Source organism: Mustela nigripes, chromosome 2 (assembly GCF_022355385.1).
Source record: "Mustela nigripes isolate SB6536 chromosome 2, MUSNIG.SB6536, whole genome shotgun sequence".
Classification (NCBI taxonomy): domain Eukaryota; kingdom Metazoa; phylum Chordata; class Mammalia; order Carnivora; family Mustelidae; genus Mustela; species Mustela nigripes.
Window position 1 is genome coordinate 54634957 of NC_081558.1, and position 20380 is coordinate 54655336.

At 37.6% G+C, this 20380-nt stretch overlaps 1 protein-coding gene and 1 long non-coding RNA gene across 2 annotated transcripts in view; both read right to left on the minus strand.

Moving 5' to 3' along the window:
- TMCC1 (transmembrane and coiled-coil domain family 1) overlaps positions 1–2004 on the minus strand; it is a 187294-nt gene extending 185290 nt beyond the window's left edge. The window contains exon 1 of the mRNA XM_059390382.1: positions 1315–2004. Coding sequence (XP_059246365.1) covers positions 1315–1881 — 567 coding nt within the window. The 5' untranslated portion in view covers positions 1882–2004. The remainder of the gene's footprint in view (positions 1–1314) is intronic.
- A 4764-nt stretch (positions 2005–6768) lies between these two features.
- The window catches only part of LOC132011580 (uncharacterized), a 64362-nt gene continuing 50750 nt past the window's right edge, over positions 6769–20380 (minus strand). Inside the window, exon 3 of the long non-coding RNA XR_009402406.1 lies at positions 6769–6824. This is a non-coding gene — a long non-coding RNA (uncharacterized LOC132011580). The remainder of the gene's footprint in view (positions 6825–20380) is intronic.

Consider the following 20380-nt stretch of genomic DNA (forward strand, 5'->3'; position numbering starts at 1 on the left):
TATAGGGCCGACCTGGGCCATAAATGTGTTTGACTTCCATAATATGTCAAAAATCAAGAGAGTACTAAGCTTTCAAGTTTCTCTTGAAAAATAAGAAGGCCTGACAAGACTGGGCTCATAGTCCTGAATCACAACAATCAGGTAAAGCTAAGAAGATACTGCCCCTTTAGACAGCACTTAAACTCTTCAGTTTGTCCAAGTCACATGACATGAGTTCACTCATTGTCATTACCTGTCCCACTACATGTACGTGTTTTCAAACCCTAGAGCTATTTGCCTCAGCTAACCATAACTAAGACATGAAGTGAAAGTTATATGAAAAGAGTTTCCCCTAAATTTGTTAAGCCTAGTTGTCCCACCCAGGCAAACCTAAAAAACCTGTTTATGAAGAGTAAATTATAGGGGCACCTGGATGGCTTGGTCGGTTGAACGTCACTCTTAGTCTCAGCTCAGGTACTAATCTCAAGATGAGATAAAGCCCCACGTCAGGTTCCATGCTCAGTACAGAGTCTGCTTGACTCTCGCCCACCCCCTCTACCCCTCCCCCCATTCATGCACTCATGGTCTCTCAAAAAATTTTAAAAATCTTTTAAAAAGTATAAGAATGCATATGCTCTGCTACAGAATGTAAATATATATTGAATGCTGATGACGTGGTACAGTGAAAATTACAAGCAATTTAGTATCTATCTGTGCTTTGCACAGAAAAACCCAGATTCTAGAACTTTTTTTGCCTTCATTAATGTTAGAAAGTCAAATCATGTGCAAAACCAAAACAAGAACAAAGCAACTTTGCTCCTCTACCATAAAACTAAGCCTTTTAACATAAAAAACTGAAGCAAAAATTTTAGCAAAACAGTAAAATAAGATATACCAATATGTTAGGAAGCAAACAGGAATATAATTGTAAGCATCCAGTCATTAGTCAGAATAAATATTTTTTTAAAGATTTTATTTATTTATTTTACAGAGACAGAGAGATCACAAGCAGGCAGAGCAGCAAGCAGAGAGAAAGGGGGAAACAGGCTCCCTGCTGATCAGAGAGCCCAATATGAGGACCTTGAGATTCCAGGGCCTTGAGATCATGACCTGAGCTGAAAAAGTAAAGGCTTAACCCACTGAGCTACCCAGGCGCCCCAGCCAGAATAAATATTATCACCTCATTTATTTAATGAAAAGAATAAATAAAACTATTTTTTACCACAACTTTGAGGTACTTGCTGAGATATCTCTTTTTAGTTACCGAAGATAAGTGCGGAGAATCCTAGCTCGAAGAACTGTAGTTTGGAGAAAAAGGAAATCTAGCAGACTTACCCGCTCTGCAGTTGCCTCATCCCCTGGCAGACATGCAGCAGCAGCAGCACAAGCTATTTCCATCATAGCAGAACTGGTTGGAGCATCAGTTGTGGATGAAGACCTGGGTCGGCCTGACTGCATAACAGTTGCCATCTCCTGGCCAGATTTCCTGTTGATTTGAGGACTTCCCTTTGGGGCCTCTGGTTTGCCCCGCCTACTATGTAAGCTCGTCCCCCTCTTCATCTTGGGTGGCACTCGGATCTGCTGCAGGACACGATTCAGAGCTGTGGGGTGGGTGGGGACACCATCAATCTCAGCACATGCGTTCTGGCTTTCCAGATCCATTTCAGGTTCTGGATCTGCCTGAATTTGTTGCACATCGTGTGGAGACACTGATGACCTCCTGCGCTGGTGCTGGAAGAGATGCTTCAAGCCTTGGCCAATCACATTAATGTTCTCCAAAGCATTGTGGGTCATTTTAGACAACTTTTGTTCTGATTCTGTCTGCTTTCTGGCCTCTGCATCTTGGGATTTGCCTCCAGGATCAGGGTCCTCATATAACTGTTCACTGCCTGAAGGCTCCATCAGTAGATTTAATACGCTTATTTGCAAACTCAAAAACTTTATAATACACCAAGACTGTCAAATTAGGTAGGCATTTGCTTCAACAGTAACTACACATGCAGCTGTGAGACGGAGGCTTCATGCCTATCTAATGTTAAAAAAAAAAAAAAAAAGAAAGAAAGAAAGAAAAGAAAAGAGCCTCTTATTATAAATCCATGCAAAATCTCCAGTGTTAAAGAAAAACATGCCATTAGCCAAACATATAGGCACTATCATTAAGCAATCTTTAACCAGAAGATTAAAAGACAGTGTTCTAGATGGTGGGTAATGATTATTTTCCAGAATAGGAGAAAAATCTCAGAAACAAGTACACAGCATATGAAAACAGCAATGTTTAAAAAAAAAATCCCTACAAGTTTCAATATATGAAGAATCGGATACTAGAGGAGTCATCCTGGAATGGAAACCATAATAACAGTTGAGAGAACAGCCATTACTTGGGAAATCAAGAGGGAACAGACCATTCAATAGGTACAGTATAGCTGAGACAATTTAATTCCTCTCACTCATAACCACAGTTAATTATCCATATGTTGAAACTCAGCAAAGTAAATTCAAAGAATAATAGGGAGAAGCGGATATCCTATCCAACTGTATATGGATTTTACTGGAAAAGAGGAATTTCTTGGTATCATTCGTATTTATCAAGTTCACTGGTAAATAGGTATGACACATTAGCTCTTTGCAGAAGAAAATGGAAATAAAAATCTTGTAAGCTGAATTCTCTGCTGAAGCACAAACGATAGTCTGGCACCATCTGAGCAAATGATCCAGACAGAATCTGTCTTCAGAGAGACTAGAGTTTTTGCTCAGTACCAGCTATCAGAAAAGAGATTTCAGACTCACTCCAGAGATGCGGAACAAGAGGCAAGATAGTTTACATCTCAAACAGACAAGTGTTGGACAGTTGGGAGTTGGTCCCCGCCCCACCCTACCCTACAAAGAAAGAAGAGATTCAAAGATATCCCTTTCTCTGAATAGTATCATCTCTGACAGAGTTTATCACATATCCACACAAATTCAAAAGCAAAGAAATAACACAGTAACTGGGTGTGATGGAAGAGCAGAGAAAAAGAAAGGTTAAAATGCAACCACACACCAATATTAAATGCAGGAAATTAAAAGGAAGCTGAAACTAAGAGATATAAAGTTGACGTAACTGCCACGGTTATGGAAATCACATGCAAAAAAAAAAAAAAAAGAGGAGGGGAATATAGTAGGGATGAGGTTTTTCTTAATGGAAAGAAATAAGTAATATTTTTGTATTGAGTTTTTGCAAATATATAAATTTGTATTAATGCACAGAACCTGCTAGAGAGGACAAATTATGGTGTAGGAAGTTATTTCCCTATTTTCCCTCAACCTTTTGTTCAACAAGCTTTAAAACTCCCTTCACTACCAAGTACTTCGAACAGCCTAAGTCACTACAAATGAGGCCCTCTGGTTCTCGGGATATGGTGACTCCCTGCCACCAAGTAGCCATCTAAAAGGCATAAATTAGCTAGATTTAAGAGTTCACTGTGAGGGGCTCTGGGTGGCTCAGTTGGCTTAGCGGCTGCCTTCAGCTCAGGTCATGATCCGAGAGTCCTGAAATGGAGCCCTATATGGGGCTCCCTGCTCAACGGAGAGCCTGCTTCTCCCTCTCCCTGCTGCTCTGCCTACTTGTGCTTTCTCTCTGTCAAATAAATAAATAAAACCTTTAAAAAAAGAGAGAGAGAGAGAGAGAGAGAGAGAGAGTTCACTATAAACACAAAGCTGCTGAAGTTGAGAGGGATAGGCACGCAAACCTGCTAGAATCTTCCTCATGGTAACTACTCTAAGAGGACCCTCTTAACCATGTATATGGTACTGTCAACTGTGGCTCGGCTGTCTGTATTTTTTCAACTACTTCCCCACCTCCTTACTTCTTCATGATTCAGGAACATTAAACATTGTGACAGACTTAAAGACATTTGTCACTCACCAGTACCTTCCTGCTTTTTAAATATCACAAAATTCTTTGCTCCCAAATATCACAAAATTCTTTGCTCCCAAATGAATAGCAGTTGAGAGAATGGGAAATTTCACTGCCTTTTGCTCAAATTATTTGTGGCCACGCTGAAATCCTGCCATACCACTGGGGCTTCTTACCCTTGTCCTGATTGCCTACTGCTTTTGTTTTTTTTCTCTTCCCTTTGGGGGAGCCAAGAAAGAATCCCTTAATCCTTATTAGGTTAATGGCTGTCTTGGTCTTTATTGGAATTTTCTGGGGCTCGTTGAGGGCAAAAATGTTACCAAAAGTACATGTATTTAATTATACTCACCTTCCCTCATGAGTTCATAGAGCAGACTAATATTTATTGAATTACTTCCATTCTGCAAAGCATCGAGCTCCTCAGAGAATAAGAGCTATGTAACCAAGATAATCCAGTAACTAATCTCTTGTGCTGGGCAATTTAGACCCTAAGAAGATGGGAGGATGTGAAAGCAGCAGACTGATAATAAGGAAGTAATTTAGTATTTTCCTTATTTGTATTGTATTAGCTAAACAATAAAACTGACTTTGTTGTTTTGGAAACAAAAAGTATAAAATCAATTCCTCCATGAGATTAAAAGATACCACGATTAAAGGAATGGTATCAAGGTTACTATTTGGAAAACCAAAAGACCTACTTGTCTTGTATATAAAGTTTTTACCAGTAAACTTGTTTCTTTAGGCAATGTTATAAACGAATCAAGCAGGCATCTGCTTCTTATTTTAAAAAAGGAAAACATAGTATATTTTAATTATCAATAACTTCATTTGAGATTTCACTAGCAGTTGTACATTATTTTTATTTTCAAGTAACTGAAAGTGATGATTAATTACAAATGAAAAATGCCAGCATTCCTAGGAAAACCTAGAAATAGTTGTCAAGTCAAAGCTTACACAGGCCATCTATAGAGCTGCAAAGGTTATATATTAGAAAAGTAATGAATTCTGGGATTTGTAAAGCCAAGATATTCCTTAATTATACTAACCAGCAGAGGCTTACTTAGCATGGAACCCTAAAGAAACCTAAATTGAGCTTTAAATATCAAGTTGTAAGATAAGAATTTTGAGAAACAAACAACCTGTTGCATTGCCTCTACAATGTACTAGTACTTAAACTTGTAGCTATCATCTGCATTATTGCTATGATATCAATACAAACAAGTAATACGGTCAAAATTTTGAAGCTTGCTAAAATTGTCTGTAGGCCAACAGGAAAGCTTTGAAGTTACCTTTCAACAATACGGCAAATATTAAGGAACATGAAATACTGTGCTCAAAATACCAGTGATGATGTAATAATTAACTAAAAACTGCTGACAGTAAGAATGCAAGCACTGAATGAATTCAGTAATGCCAAAATTTTTTAGGTCTCCTAAGGAAAGCCCTTTTAATTTTGACCCTTTTCCTCCACAAGCAAGCACATGGGATGCCCTACACTGCATACCCACTTCTCATGACCTTTTGTCTTAACTATCAGAGAGGCTGCCCCTGGTTCTGCTGTGGATCGTAAGCTGGGGGCTCTGACCTGCCTGAGTCACAGTGAAAGTGCTTGTTGTCAGTTGCATATACATCTGTGAGTTAACCACTATTTAAATGATGCTGCTTTTCCCACTTTTTTCAAAGTACAATAGATTTTTGAAGTTTCAGGTAACTGGAAAATTTTCAATTTTTGCATTTAAAAGTGTTTTGGAAAGGCTGAAACAAAGTGCAGACATACAAAACTAATCATTTTTGCTTTGCAAAATTACACATGGATGTTAACTATTCTGTAACCCATTTATATTAACTTCAGGAATACTTATTTGAAATATTTTTTTAATCCCTTTAGGGCTTCTGGCTTCTGTCCTATCTTTGTACATTCTAACAAAGTTCTGTGGAATGCTTGTGATGGTATTTTCTATACCATCAAAATGTACTGCCACTGAAGACTAAAGACAGAGCACACTTTTTTGGAGGCTTGAAACAAATTTTTTTTTTTTTAACATTTTATTTATTTATCAGAGAGAGAGGGCGAGAGAGCAAGCACAGGCAGACAGAATGGCAGGCAGAGGCAGAGGGAGAAGCAGAGCAAGGAGCAAGGAGCAAGGAGCCCGATGCGGGACTTGATCCCAGGACGCTGGGATCATGACCTGAGCCGAAGGCAGCAATAAAAAGGCAATTTTTATAATTTTTTTAATAATAAATACCTATTTTGAAAAAAAGAGGACTCCTATTTTCTTCTTTAAGACAGGAAATTCAAATGAGTAACCAGTTGCTCAGTTTATACAACTTTCCAAATAATATATTGAGATACCTGGTTTAATACAAACAAATTCAACTGCGAAGTTAAGTGTACTTCCATATGAAAGAAATGTTGGCTTGTCTTTTATTCACTCAGCTTCTCTGAAAAGTAAAGTTCTTAAAGTTCTTATAAGTAAACTAGGAAAAGTAGACAAAAAGAAAAGGGAGCAAAAGGGTATGGGGAAAAAAAGGGTATAAGGAGAAGGAATACAAAGTAGGAAAAAGACAAGGTAGCTAGCTACTTACAGAGCAGGCATTTCAGAGAACTTGTTAAATTCTCAGAATTTTTAATAATTTTTCTAGAACAGTTTCACCGAAGACATATTACACCACTACTTCATAGTCAAGAAACAAGCTACACTGAATGAATATCAGAGATAAGTTTAAAAATTGTTTTAAAAGTCTGGCAAATGTTTAGGAGGGTGCTTTGGAAAACCATTCAAATTATATACAAATTATCTTTTTTTCTTTTTCTTTTGATAAGGTGATCAAAGTTTTTGTTATGGCTATGAACCAAGTTATTTTACTAACCATTAAGAGTTTTATATACTTGCCTTTATCACTCTTCCTCAAGCACTTCTAAGGTGTACAGGAATCCTTTTAGGACAAGCTGAAAAGCAAACATTAAGAATTATAAATTGAAAAACTGAGTGGGGAGAAGCTATTATATTTACATAGAAAAAAATGAGTTTATGTATAACAAATGTTAACATTTATCTTTCACTGGTAGGTGTAGGGTAATTTTTTCTAGTATTTTTCAGTATCCTCTAATTTTTTTGAAAATATAATCAAGAAAAACTATAAACAACATAGAAGATACTTTAGAAAAAAGAGTGTTAACTTGTTAGTACTTAAGGAAGTACACATGTCATTAAGTAGCAATGAATAGATTTACACTATGATACTGAATTAGGAATGGGGATTAATTCTAATCTCAAGTAACATGAAATGCAAAACAAGTACATAAACAAGACAATTTTATATGCAAATATTTTTTCAAGTACCTTGGAATTCTATATCTGCAATTTTGTATTCAAAACGAACTCTAAAAACTATAACTACCATGAACAACTGAGAATCAGGAGGCATGAGAATTCAAACTTTTGTGGAAAATGATCTGACACAGCCACTACCAGAGAGGCAATTTAATTAGACAAGTATTTGGGGGGCATTTGCTATGTTCTTAGCATTACACAAATGAAAGCATATCATCCTGCCCTCAAGGAACTCACAATCTGGGACATAAAGTAAGATTTACATACCTGAAACTTAAGGAAAATAGCACAAAAGAATATCATTAAAGCTAAAAGGTGTAAGGAAAACTGCAATTACCATTAGAAGATCAGTTAAGATTATATTTGTTTGGGAAAGCTTCATTATGAGAAAGAGGCTTAAACTGAGCTTTTAAGGTTGAGAAGATGAGTAAGCAGGAAAATTATGGACCAAGACTACCAGCTGGAAGACCAGTAAACACAGTATGTTTGGGAGCCAGTAAAGTGGTAGATGGGGGCACCTAGGTGGCTCAGTTAAGTTGAGTGTCTGTCTGCCTTTGGCTCAAGTCATGATCCCAGGGTCCTGGGATCGAGCCCCTCATTGGGCTCCCTGCTTCTCAGGGAGCCTACTTCTTCTTCTCCCCCTGCTTGTGCGCACACATACATGAACTCTCTCTCTAAAATAAATAAATAAATCTTTAAAAAATAAAAATGTGTACTGGTGGTTACACATTTCCTGAGGCAGCTGAAGAATGGGGTGGCTGGTGGGTAAACATGAGGCAGGACTTCCTATCATATAATCTTTTGTACCTTTTGAATTCTGTGTCTTATGACTATTATTATGTATTGAAATATAAACATTTTTTAAAAAAGAATAAAATACATATTTCAATCTCTAGGGTAAACATTTAAAAAACAGTAAAATAGTATTTAATTACTATGTTAAATAGAAAGAAAATACAGAATTAAAATGCCCAAATGAATGCAAAAAAAGAGCAAAAGAAAAATCACAGAACAAGTAGAACATATAAAAAGCAAAATGTAAGAGGTCAAATCTAAACCCAAATATTCCAGTAATTACACTAATGCAATCAGATCAAAAGATAAAAATAATTACACTAATAAAGAACAAAATTCAACTATTATGGTGTTCACAAGAATCACACCTAGGATACAAAGATAGAAACAGTTAAAAATGAAAAGTATGGATGGGGCGCCTGGGTGGCTCAGTGGGTTAAAGCCTCTGCCTTCAGCTCGGGTCATGATCTCACGGTCCTGGGATCGAGTCCCGCATCGGGCTCTCTACTCAGCAGGGAGCCTTCTTCCCTTTCTCTCCCTCTGCCTGTCTCTCTGCCTAATTGTGATCTCTGTCTTTCAAATAAATAAATAAAATCTTAAAAATAAAAAATGAAAAGTATGGAAAGGTCATACAAAAAAGAAAAGCCTCTCTAGTCATATTAATAGTACTCAAAGTAGACTTTAATACAAAAAGCATTTGTAGGATTCAATGTGTAACTTATCAGTAAGATATAACAAATTAAAATTTGTATGCATGTAGTAACATAGCCTTCAAATATATAAAGTGAAAGTTGGCAGAATTACAAGTAGTAAATATATCAATATAATTGTAATAAGGAAACTTTTAATACCAGTAGCTGACAGAACAAATGACCCAGAAAGAGGGAAGAAAAAGATAAAAAGAGATTTGAATAGCATGATTAACCAGACCTACACTACTAAGTAAATGCAGAATAAATATTGAGTACTGAGAGATCATTTATCAAAACTGATCATATACTGAGCCCTAAGGTAAGTCTCACAAGTTATTCTCTGACCACAATGTGGATTCCTAATGTTCAGCAAAAGGAAAGAGCCACACTCCCCCTTCCACCCTCCATTTTCTCCTGATCCAACCTTTAGGCAATACAGCAGGGATAGGAGGTTGGACAAAATGGGTGAGGGGGAAAGGGAAATACAGGCTTCCAGTTCGGGAATAAGGCATGGAAATAAAAGGCACAGTATAAGGATACAGTCAATGACACTGTAATAGCAATGTAATGGGACAGATCGTGGTTACACTTGTGGTCAATGTAGCATAATACATAAACTAGTCAAGTCACTAAGCTGTACGCCTAAAAATAATGTAACACTGTACGTCAACTACACTCAAAAAAATATACATACTTACATACATACACTTTAAAAATACAACAGGGAGCAACATAGAAGCTGCACAAGCTAAAACCCTGGAGGGAAAGCTTTCTTTCTGACTAAAGGAAATACTGTGGAGTTAGGAGGACTTAAACCACAAATTTTGACAAACGGCTTAAGACTGAATGTGGGCTAACGTGAGAGCCTAAAGCCCCTGGTGACTACAATGGTAAGAGTGTTCCCACCTGAGGCTTTTTCTCCAAGAACCTGAAAAGAATCTTTAATGCAGGGGGGATCTGAGACAATGCAGAAAAAGCTCCTCAACTTGCCGTCACTCACCCCTATGGAGTTAGAAGAGTAGAATAGGCAATGCCCATCAGCCCAGACCTAGTTCCCCCAATCTCCCTCTGGAACAAAAGGGTTAATCTACAAAGAAAAAATCATCAAGGCCTGTAACCCTGAGAACACTGGGTGAATTCCACTATAACTGGGGGGGAAACAAAGATGAAGAATACTGGCACTCAATCTTCACAATCTAAATTAACAATGACCTTTATGCAGTCTTTAGTTGAGAGAGCTCTAAAAACCTTAGCTAGGGGAATCTGGGTGGCTATGACTCTTTGTTTCAGCTCAGGACATGATCTTGCCAGTCATGAGATCTAGGCCCGAGCTGGGCTCCATGCCCAGTGTAGAGTCTGCCTCAGAGTCTCTCTCTCTCTTTCCCTACCCCATCTCCTCCCACCCCTGCCCTTCTCTCTCTTGATAAACTAATGAGGTTTGTTTTTTTTTTTCAAATCTTTAAAAACAAAAACAAAAACAAAAACAAAAAACACCTTAGGGGCACCTGGGCGGCTCAAGTCATGAGCTTAGGGTCCTGGGATCAAGTCCCGTGTTGGGCTTCCTGCTCAGCAGGAGTCTGCTCCTCAATCAGAGAAAGACAATTATCATATGATCTCACTGACAGGTGGAATTTGAGAAACCAGGCAGAGGATCATAGGGGAAGAGAGGGGGGAAAAAAATGAAACAGAACTAAACCAGAGAGGGAGACAAACCATAAGAGACTCTTAATCTCAGGAAACAAACTGAGGGTTGCTGGAGTGGAGGGGGATGGGAGGGATGGGGTGGCTGGGTGATAGACAATGGGAAGGGTATGTGCTATGGTGAGCACTATGTATTGTGTAAAACTGATGAATCACCTTCCTGTACCCTTGGAACAAACAATACATTATATGTTAATTATTTTTAAAAATTTTAAAAATAAAAACAAATTTTAAAAAATCTTTAAAAATTAAAAAAAAAAAAACCTTGAGGGAAACTGGGTGGCTCAGGTCATGATCTCAGGGTCCTGGAATCAAACCGTGCATCAGGCTTCCTGCTCAGCAGGAGTCTGCTTCTTTATCTCCCTCTGCTCCTCCCCCTTGCTCATGCTGCTTCTCTCAAATAAATTAAAAAAAAAAAAAAAAAATCTTGAAAAATTAAAAAAAAAAAACTTGGCCAAAATAAGAGCTAACAAAATTAACCTAGATATTGCAGTTGGGTAAAAAGAACAAGGGGAAGCTCTACCCAAGGAAGTGGCATGTAAAGTTTTATGAAGGCCAAACTTCTGAGACCCAGGTTCTAGTACCTGGCTAATCTGAAGCTTAACAGACCATCACAGAACTCCTCTTACCCTTCATCACCATGCTAACAAGCTCTAACAGTAACAGTGAAAGATAGCTGCAAGAGACAGACTCTGAGAAACAGCACCAAAGTAAAATCCAAAGCCAAGCAAGGAGATAAAAGACACTTGGGAGACAAGGGACAGTAGGAAAATACAAAGTCTCTGGGCTCCCACGGCGAAATAAGTATCAACTCTGGTAACCACAGCAATAATAAATTTCAAACACAGCCCAAACCCCAACAAGTTAACACAAATTCCACCTTAAAGGACTAGCAGAAGGAAATCTGCAGTCTTCTCTAAGCATATAAAATATTACTTCAGGATTTCCTGTCCTATACATGGTCCAGCATTCAAAAAAGAATTATAAAGTATGCCAAAAACACAGCTTGAAGAAACAAAGCAATCATCACAACTAGACTCAGATATGACACAGATTTTGGAACTATCAGGTAGTTTAAAACATGCTTAATATGTTTAAAACTGTAATGGAAAAGGTAGTCAACATGCAAGATCAGATAGGTAAATTCGCAGGGACATGGAAATCATAAGAATCAAACAGAAATTTAGAAATAAAAACACACAAATAAAAGATTATTACTAGACTTCAAACAGCTGAAAAAAGAACCAATGAACTTGAAAAGACGCTAAGAGAAACACCCAAACTGAAATGTAAAGAAGAAAATATAGTAGGAAAATAAAATAGGAGAGAATATATAAGAAATGTGGGAAATTATCAAACAGTGTAACATACAGATACTTACTTACAATGTCAGGAGAAAGAGTGAATGGAGAAAAAATATTAGAATGCCCAAGAACTTACCAAAATTAGTGATAAGATACCTAATTACAGACTTAAGAAACTCTAAAAACAAAGAAGATAAATATGTCTTCCCCCAAAAATACTTGCACCAGGGCATATCACATTTAAATTGCTAGAAGGCATTAAACTGCTGAAAGGTAGCCAGGGAAAACATATTACACACAAAGGAAAAAAATAAGATTACAATAAACTTTCAGTCAGAAGTTTTTCAAGTTCAGAAGACAGTTAAGTGACAACTTGAAATGCTGAAAGAAAAAAACTGCCCAAACAGCACTCTACATCAAGTGAAAACATCCTTCATAAATGAAGAAGAAATACTCTCCCAGACAAACAAAAACAGAATTCATTGCCAGCAGATTCACCCTGTAAGAAATATTAAAGGTAGTTCTTTGGGCAGAAGGAATATGATAAAGGTGAGAAGCTTGGATTAATACCAAAAAAATGAATAAAAAGGTAAAATAAATGATCTTCTTTTTCATATTTTTAATTGCTCCCAAATACAATTGTTTAAAGTAATGAACAATGTACTGAGTATTTATAGCATACACAGCAAAATATGTAACGACAGTGAAAGGAAAATTTAGGAACATACACTATTGAGATATATTCACTACATGTGAAGTGGTATCATTTGAAAGTTACTCAGGTTATTTTTTTAATTAATTTAGTTTTAATTTTATTTTTTCACTGTTCCAAGATTCATTGTTTATGCACCACACCCAGTGCTCCATGCAATACGTGCTCTCCTTAATACCCACCACCAGGATCACCTAATTCCACTACTGGGTATTTATCCCAAAGACAGAAATGTAGTGAAAAGAAGGGCCATATAGTGTATTAGTAGTTTCAGAGGTAGAGTTCAGTGATTTATCAGTTGCATAAAACATCTCATGCTTATTATGTCAAGTGCCCTCCTTAATACCCATCACCCAGGGGCGCCTGGGTGGCTCAGTGGGTTAAAGCCTCTGCCTTCGGCTCAGGTCATGATCCCAGGGTCCTGGGATCGAGCCCTGCATTGGCCTCTCTGCTCAGCAGGGAGCCTTCTTCCTCCTCTCTCTCTCTCTCTCTCTCTCTGCCTGCCTCTGCCTACTTGTGATCTCTGTCAAATAAATAAATAAAATCTTAAAAAAAAAAATACCCATCACCCAGTTACCCCATCCCCCCCCGCTGCCCTCCAGTAACCCGCAGTTTGTTTCCTATAGTTAAAAGTCTCTTATGGTTTGCCTCTTTCTCAGTTTACATCTTATTTTATTTTCCCTCCCCTCTCCTATGATCCTGTTTTGTTTCTTAAATTCTTTTTTTTTTCTTTTCAGCGTAACAGTATTCATTGTTTTTGCACCACACCCAGTGCTGCATGCAATACATGCCCTCCCTAATACCCACCACCTTGTTCCCCCAACCTCCCACCCCCCTTGCCCCTTCAAGACCCTCAGGTTGTTTTCAGAGTCCAGTCTCTCATGGTTCATCTCCCCTTCCAATTTCCCTCAACTCCCTTCTCCTCTCCATCTCCCCATGTCCTCCATGCTATTTGTTATGCTCCACAAATAAGTGAAACCATATGATAATTGACTCTCTGCTTGACTGATTTCACTCAGCACAATCTCTTCCAGTCCCGTCCACGTTGCTACAAAAGTTGGGTACTCGTCCTTTCTGATGGAGGCATAATATTCCATAGTGTGTATGGACCACATCTTCCTTATCCATTTGTCTGCTGAAGGACATCTTGGTTCTTTCCACAGTTTGGTAACCGTGGCATTGGGGTACAGATGGCCCTTCTTTTCACTACATCTGTATCTTTGGGGTAAATACCCAGTAGTGCAATTGCAGGGTCATAGGGAAGCTCTATTTTTAATTTCTTGAGGAAATTGGATGCACCAACTTGCATTCCCACCAACAGTGTAAGAGGGCTCCCCTTTCTGCACATCCTCTCCAGCACATATTGTTTCCTGTCTTGCTAATTTTGGCCATTCTAACTGGTGTAAGGTAGTATCTCAATGTGGTTTTAATTTGAATCTCCTTGATGGCTAGTGATGATGAATATTTTTTCATGTGTTACTCAGGTTATTTTTAAATGAATACTGTAAAACCAAAGGCAACCACTAAAAGCCATTTTTTAAAAATGTATTTATTTATTTAAGAGAGAGAGAGTGAGTGCAAGCAGGGGCAGAGGGAGAGAATCCTCAAGCAGACTCCCCACTGAGCACAGAGTCCAACATGGGGCTGGATCCCATGACCCTGAGATCATGACCTGAACCAAAATCAAAAGTCGAATGCTTAACTGACTGCGCCACCCTGGCACCCCTAAAAACCATTTTAAGTAAGCAAAAATAAGTCAGGAGGGAGGATATAAGAATACTAACAAAAATCTCAATTCACACTACACAAGGCAAAAGAAGAAAAAACAAAGAAATGCAACAAATAGGGGCACCTGGGTGGCTCAGTCAGTTAAGTGTCTACCTCTGGATCAGTCATGATCTCAAAGACCTGGGATCAAGCCCCACATGGGGCTCATTACTCAGGGGGAAGTCTGCTCTACCCTCTCCGACTCTGCCCCTCCCCCTACTCATGATATTTCTGTGTCTCTAAAATAAATAAATACAATCTTTTTTAAAAAAAAAAGAAAAAAATGCAACAAATGGAAAATAGCTCGCAAGATGGTAAGTTTTAATCTAACTATATTAATAATTACTTTAAATGTGAATGATCTAAAAACACCAGTTAGGCAAATTGTCAGACTGGATGAAAAAGCATGATCAAGTTAAATGCCATCTACAAAAGCCCACTAAACACAAAGATTAAGGTAGGAAAAGATAAAGCAACAGAAAAAGATACCATATACTCATCAAAAGGTTAGTAGAACCAAATCAATTTTAAAGTAGACTTCAGAATCAGAAAGACTGTCAAGGATAAGAGGGCCACTACAAAATGATAAAGGGGTCAATTCTCCAAAAAGGTATAATCATCATAAATACATCCGCATCTAAAAAAAAAAAAAAAAAGAGCTTTGTAATAAATGGCAAAAACTAATGGATCGAACAGGAGAAACAGACAAATCCATAATTATAGTTAAAGACTTTCAACTCAATAACTGTTAAAACAAGTGGACAAAAAATCAGGAAGTAGACCTCAATAGTATTACCACCTAACTTAAGTGACATTTACAGAACACTTCACCCAGCAATTGCTGAACATACATTGAGTGTATATTCTTTTCAAGTGTACTTTATACATTCACAAAGATATTCTGGGCCATAAAACAAATCTTAAAAATCTTTTTTTTTAAGATTTTATTTATTTGACAAAGAGAGTAAGCAAGAGAGAACACAGGGTGGGGGATGACAGAGGTAGAGGGAGGACCCAAAGCCGAAGGCAGATGCTTAACTGACTGTGCCACCCAGGTACCCCTTAAAAATCATTTTTTAGGGGCACCTGGGTGGCTCAATCGTTAAGTGTCTGCCTTCAGCTCAGGTCATGGTTCCCGCGTCCTGGGATCGAGCCCTGCATCAGGCTCCCTGCTCAGAAGGAAGCCTGCTTCTCCCTCTCCCACTCCCACTACTTCTGTTCTCTCTGTCACTGTGCCTCTGTCAAATAAACAAATAAAATCTTTTTTTTAAAAATCATTTTTTGGATCCCAGGGTCCTGGGATCAAGCCCTGCATTGAGCTCTCTGCTCTCTTCTCTCTCTGCCTGCTTCTCTGCCTACTTGTGATCTGTTTGTCAAATAAATTTTTTAAAATAAACTTTAAAAAATCGTTTTTTAAAATGAAAAAAGTACATTCTCAGACCACAATGAAATTATATTAAAATCAATAGCAAAAGATCTGGGAAAATTTCCCCAAATATCTGGGTATTAAACAATATACTTTAAATAATCTGTGGTAAAAAAAAAGTCTAGGAAAAAAAACTTTTTTAGACAGTGCACGAGCAAGCACGCTGGGGAGGAGTAAAGGGAAGAGAAATCTTAAGTAGCCTCCACACCCAGTATGGAGCCCAATGCAGGGTTCAATCCAGGGTTGAGTTCAAGCCCCACGCCTGGTGTAGGGATTACTTAAAAATAACATCTTACCAAAAAAACCAGAGCAGAAATCAATGAAATTGAGAACAGAAACACAATGGATTAAAATCAATGAAAGCAAAAGCTGGTTCTTTGAAAAGATCAATAACACTGATGAACTTCTACTTCTGGCCAGGCTAACCAAGAAATAAGAAAGACAAATTACCACTAACAGGATGAAAGAGAGAGGACATTACTGAAACAACAGCTATTAAAAGGATAATAAATACAAGGAACCCCTCTAGGACCCTAAGTCTGACAGCCTAGACGAAACGAAGCAATTCCTTCAAAGCTGACACACAAACTACAAAAACTATACAAGGAGAAATAGATACCAGAATAATTGTATCTAAACAGTGAATCTGTAGTGGTAGCTCCTCAAAAAAAGGAAACTCCAGACTCAGAGAGTTTTACTGGTTAATTCTACACAATCTCTTGCAGAAAAGAGGAGGGAACATTATATTTCATGAGGCCAACAATACTAAACCAAGACAAAGACATTACCAAAAAACTACAGATCAATACACCAAGCGAACATATACATAAAAACCTCTAACAAAATATTAGCCCCAGCAATCCAAACCTAACTGAACACTAAAGAAAAGCAATGAGTGTAATTCACACTATCAGATTAATAAGAAAACCACATGATCATAACAACAGATGCAGTAAAAGCACTCAACTAAAATTCAAACTTCTATTTATGACACTCTCTTAGCCTGATTATCTATGAGTAGATAATGAGTAGATACTCATTATCCTGAGTATCTATGAAAAATCTACAAAAATCTAGAAAAATAATGTAGGTTTAAATAACACACTGTCATGAATTTAGGAGTGAATGAGGATACAGGAATAGACATGCAGAATGTGGACTACTTGTCATGTTAGCAACCACACAGTTTATATTAGTTATGTCTATACAAAAAGAACATAGAAAAAATGTTTTTGAAACTTACAAATCCTATGCATATAATGCAGATGGAGGAATAAATTCAGACAATACCCAACATTAGGGTTGTTTGTTTTTTTCAACTTCATTTTCAGGAACATACAAATCAAATTCAAGGTGTGCACTGGTAGTTTTTACCTTGTATTCCTGCCTCTTCCCTCTTCTTTTACCATTCCTGAAAGGTGTCCGTAAGAACAACCTTGGTTAATTCTGCCTTGGTTCTAATACTACCTGTGCTCTTAAAATCACCTGCATGTTTTGATCTGCATCCCAAAATATGGTATAAGAAGGTAGCTGATATAGAATCTTTTATTTCAGCTTTTGATTTAACTCATAAACTAGCAAGAATGAAAGCTCTTCACCCTCAAAGTACTTCCTTCTTTGATGCTACCTATGATATAAAAATTAGATCCCTCCCTTTATTCTGAAGACATATCCTGGTCCCTCCAGAAAAGAAAAATGGAGAGAAGAGAAGATGTTTATGAGGCTATTCAGCACAGGTACCCTGTTTTAAAAGCAAACCTGTATTATGAATCACAGTGTATTTAGAATGTTCTAGAACTCCTATATGTGTCAGGCCTTAAGTCTCATGTTGTATGTGTGTGCGCGTGCGCACACATGCCTGCTAAAGATGTATAAATAACAGAGAATGAAAAACAGAAAAATCATTTTAACAGATAAAAAACTGAGGGAGAATATCCTGATGAACTACAGATAATCTGTACATCTGTCTGTTTATAGATATTCTCACCAACTCCCAAAAAGATTACTCTCTACTCCCATGGATAATTACTATCTCAAGACGAAGGCGAGGAAAGACAACCAGCTTTCCTAAGAAGCCTGTAATTCCCAAATACTTTTTGAAATAAAGATAAATAAATACTATAAAGTATAAATCAGGTATCTATTATCAAAAATGAATAGTTAATAACCAGTAAAGGGGAGGAGGTAAATCCTTGCCACTGAAGCTGAAAAAGGGAACATTTGATCACCCAGTCAACTCTCACTGATACAGATTGAAGCACTTTAGGGTTCCCAGAAAGAGTCCTGAGAAATGTCCCCAAAAATCTAAGAATGCACAATGGCAAGAGTTCTGAAATATTAGGGGGAAATAGCCTGAAAACCCTAGAAAAACATCATGAGACATGTGAGGAAAATTGAAGGGCAGGGAGTCAGTGTCTCCCAAATACTTTGGTGTGAGGACAACGAAAAGGGGGGGGGGGGGTTTTCTCTTCTGTATATTCATTTCAAACGAAGAAATTATTTTAAGTTTCCTCCTGTGGCAATCCTCACTCTCTCCCCAAAAAAATCTATAAGAAATTTAAATATCATATACTTCAAGTTGTTTTTCATTTTCATCACAGAATACTCTGAACAATGTCAGCTACCTCATACTTACCTTTACAAGGGACTGCCTTCTGAGAACCAAGCATAGAAAAGACTATCAAAATAAAATTCCTGATAACCTCAAACAGCAGAGGAATAAGAAACAGAATAAATGACCAAATGAAGAAAATTCCTGTTAAGATCATTAAAAATAAAGAAAAAGCCAAAATATTGGGCACCTGGGTAGCTCAGTTTGTTAAGCATCTGCCTTCAGCTCAGGTTGTGATCCCAGCGTCGTGAGATCCAGTCCCACAATAGGGCTCCCTGCTCATCAAGGAACCTGCTTCTCCCTCTTCCTCTACCCCTCCCCCCGTTCGTGCTCACTCTCTCCTTCTCTTTCCCTCTCAAAATAAATAAATAAATAAAATCTTTTTTAAAAATGCCCTTGGTGAGGAAGACAAACCATAAGAGACTCTCTAATGTCACAAAACAAACTGAGGGTGACCTGGGGGAGGTGGGTAGGGAGAGGATGGTGGGGTTATGGACATTGGGGAGGATATGTGATATGGTGAGTGATATGAAGTGTGTAAACCTGGCAATTCACAGACCTGTACCCCTGGGGCTAATAATACATTATATGTTTATAAAAAAATTTAAAAATTTTTTAAAAAATGCCTTTGGTATGTCAAATTTTGTTCACCTGCCCCAGAGCCAATCTTAAATCTCTCTAGAAAAAATGAAAAACACACAGTTTAGAAATAAAACTTAATCATGTTTTTCAGGTTTAAAAAGTCTCCAGTTTATGCTCTTTCTCCTTCACTGTAGGTCATCTGAGATGGTTTCAATGGTAACACATACTTTATGCTTTGCTACACTGAAAATTTATTCAACAGTTCTATTCTTGAAGTCATTATTTCTTCTCATGCTTCTATTTTATAAGGGACAACATTTTTCAGCCACCTCCTAAGGGATTTAGCAACATCTTTTCCCAAGCCAATCATTCGCACTCAAAAGAAAATTTTCTGTTGACTTCCGTGTTTTATACATCACTACTGACCAAACGAATCAATAAGAAACCCAGGAGTTGAGAAAGACATAATCAAGTAAGCTCAGCAGACATCTACCAAAGGAGATAACATCCTCTCCTCAGTCACACAGTTTTACCAAACTTCCTGGTATTACTGCATAAATACGGCCAAAGAAAGAGGACCTTACTAAAAGCATGGGGACTACAAAGAACAGGTAGGTACAGCACCTTGGCTTAAGCGACTTCGCATGCAAACCCAAAAATACAAAATACTAAGAAACAGTGTCACATAAAGGTGAAAAATAGGATCAAAGTGAGAATGGCCAGTGAGCACCTGGTAGTAATTCAGGGATTCCTCTCATAGGTTATATTTTATTTAAAGTCTTCTACTTACCACCTGACTTTTAAAAATTGTTATATGCTCGCAAAAATGCTTAGAAATCTCTAGCACTTCCAATTCTAAGAAACTTTCTCTTAATGAAGATTCCTTCAAAAAGAATAAAGTGTTACATAGTAATTTTCCAAAAAGGGGTCACATATATTTATGCTAGAAAACAGATTCTCCTAGGCTAATGGACATTTAATGGGATATTTGTTTTTTTTAATGCTGGACAAGACTGTCTTGTTATTAGCACAGTGATTAAGACCCTGGTCTTTGGAGTGAGCCAGTTACTTAAAGATACTTACTAGCTGTGTATCCTTGGATGAAGTCCTAGATGACAAGTCTAACTTTCCTCATAGATAAAATGGCAATGAGACTTACTTCCTAGAGTTATGAAAATTAAATATAATAATGCACAGAACATATTTTTTCACAGTTCCTAGAACTAATAATTGCTCCTTAATGGTATCTAGTAATAACAATAAGAATAAAAGAAAAAAATTAAAATACAGTGTTCTCCCCCTTTCCTACAGACCACCCTCACGCCCTCTCCAGCATTTCTGCTGCCCTCAACCCAACCACAAGAAACCACACAAGTATATTAAAAACACCTAAATATGATAACCAAGAAGTTACAAGCCAATTAAGAATTCTAAGTTTCTGGAGCCTGGCTCAGTTGGGTAAGCACCTGCCTTCAGCTTGGGTCATGATCCTGGGGTGCTGGGAATAAGCCCCCACTGGGCTCTCTACTTAGCAGAAAGCCTGCTTCTCCCTCTCCCTCTGCAGCTTGAGTTCTCTCTCTC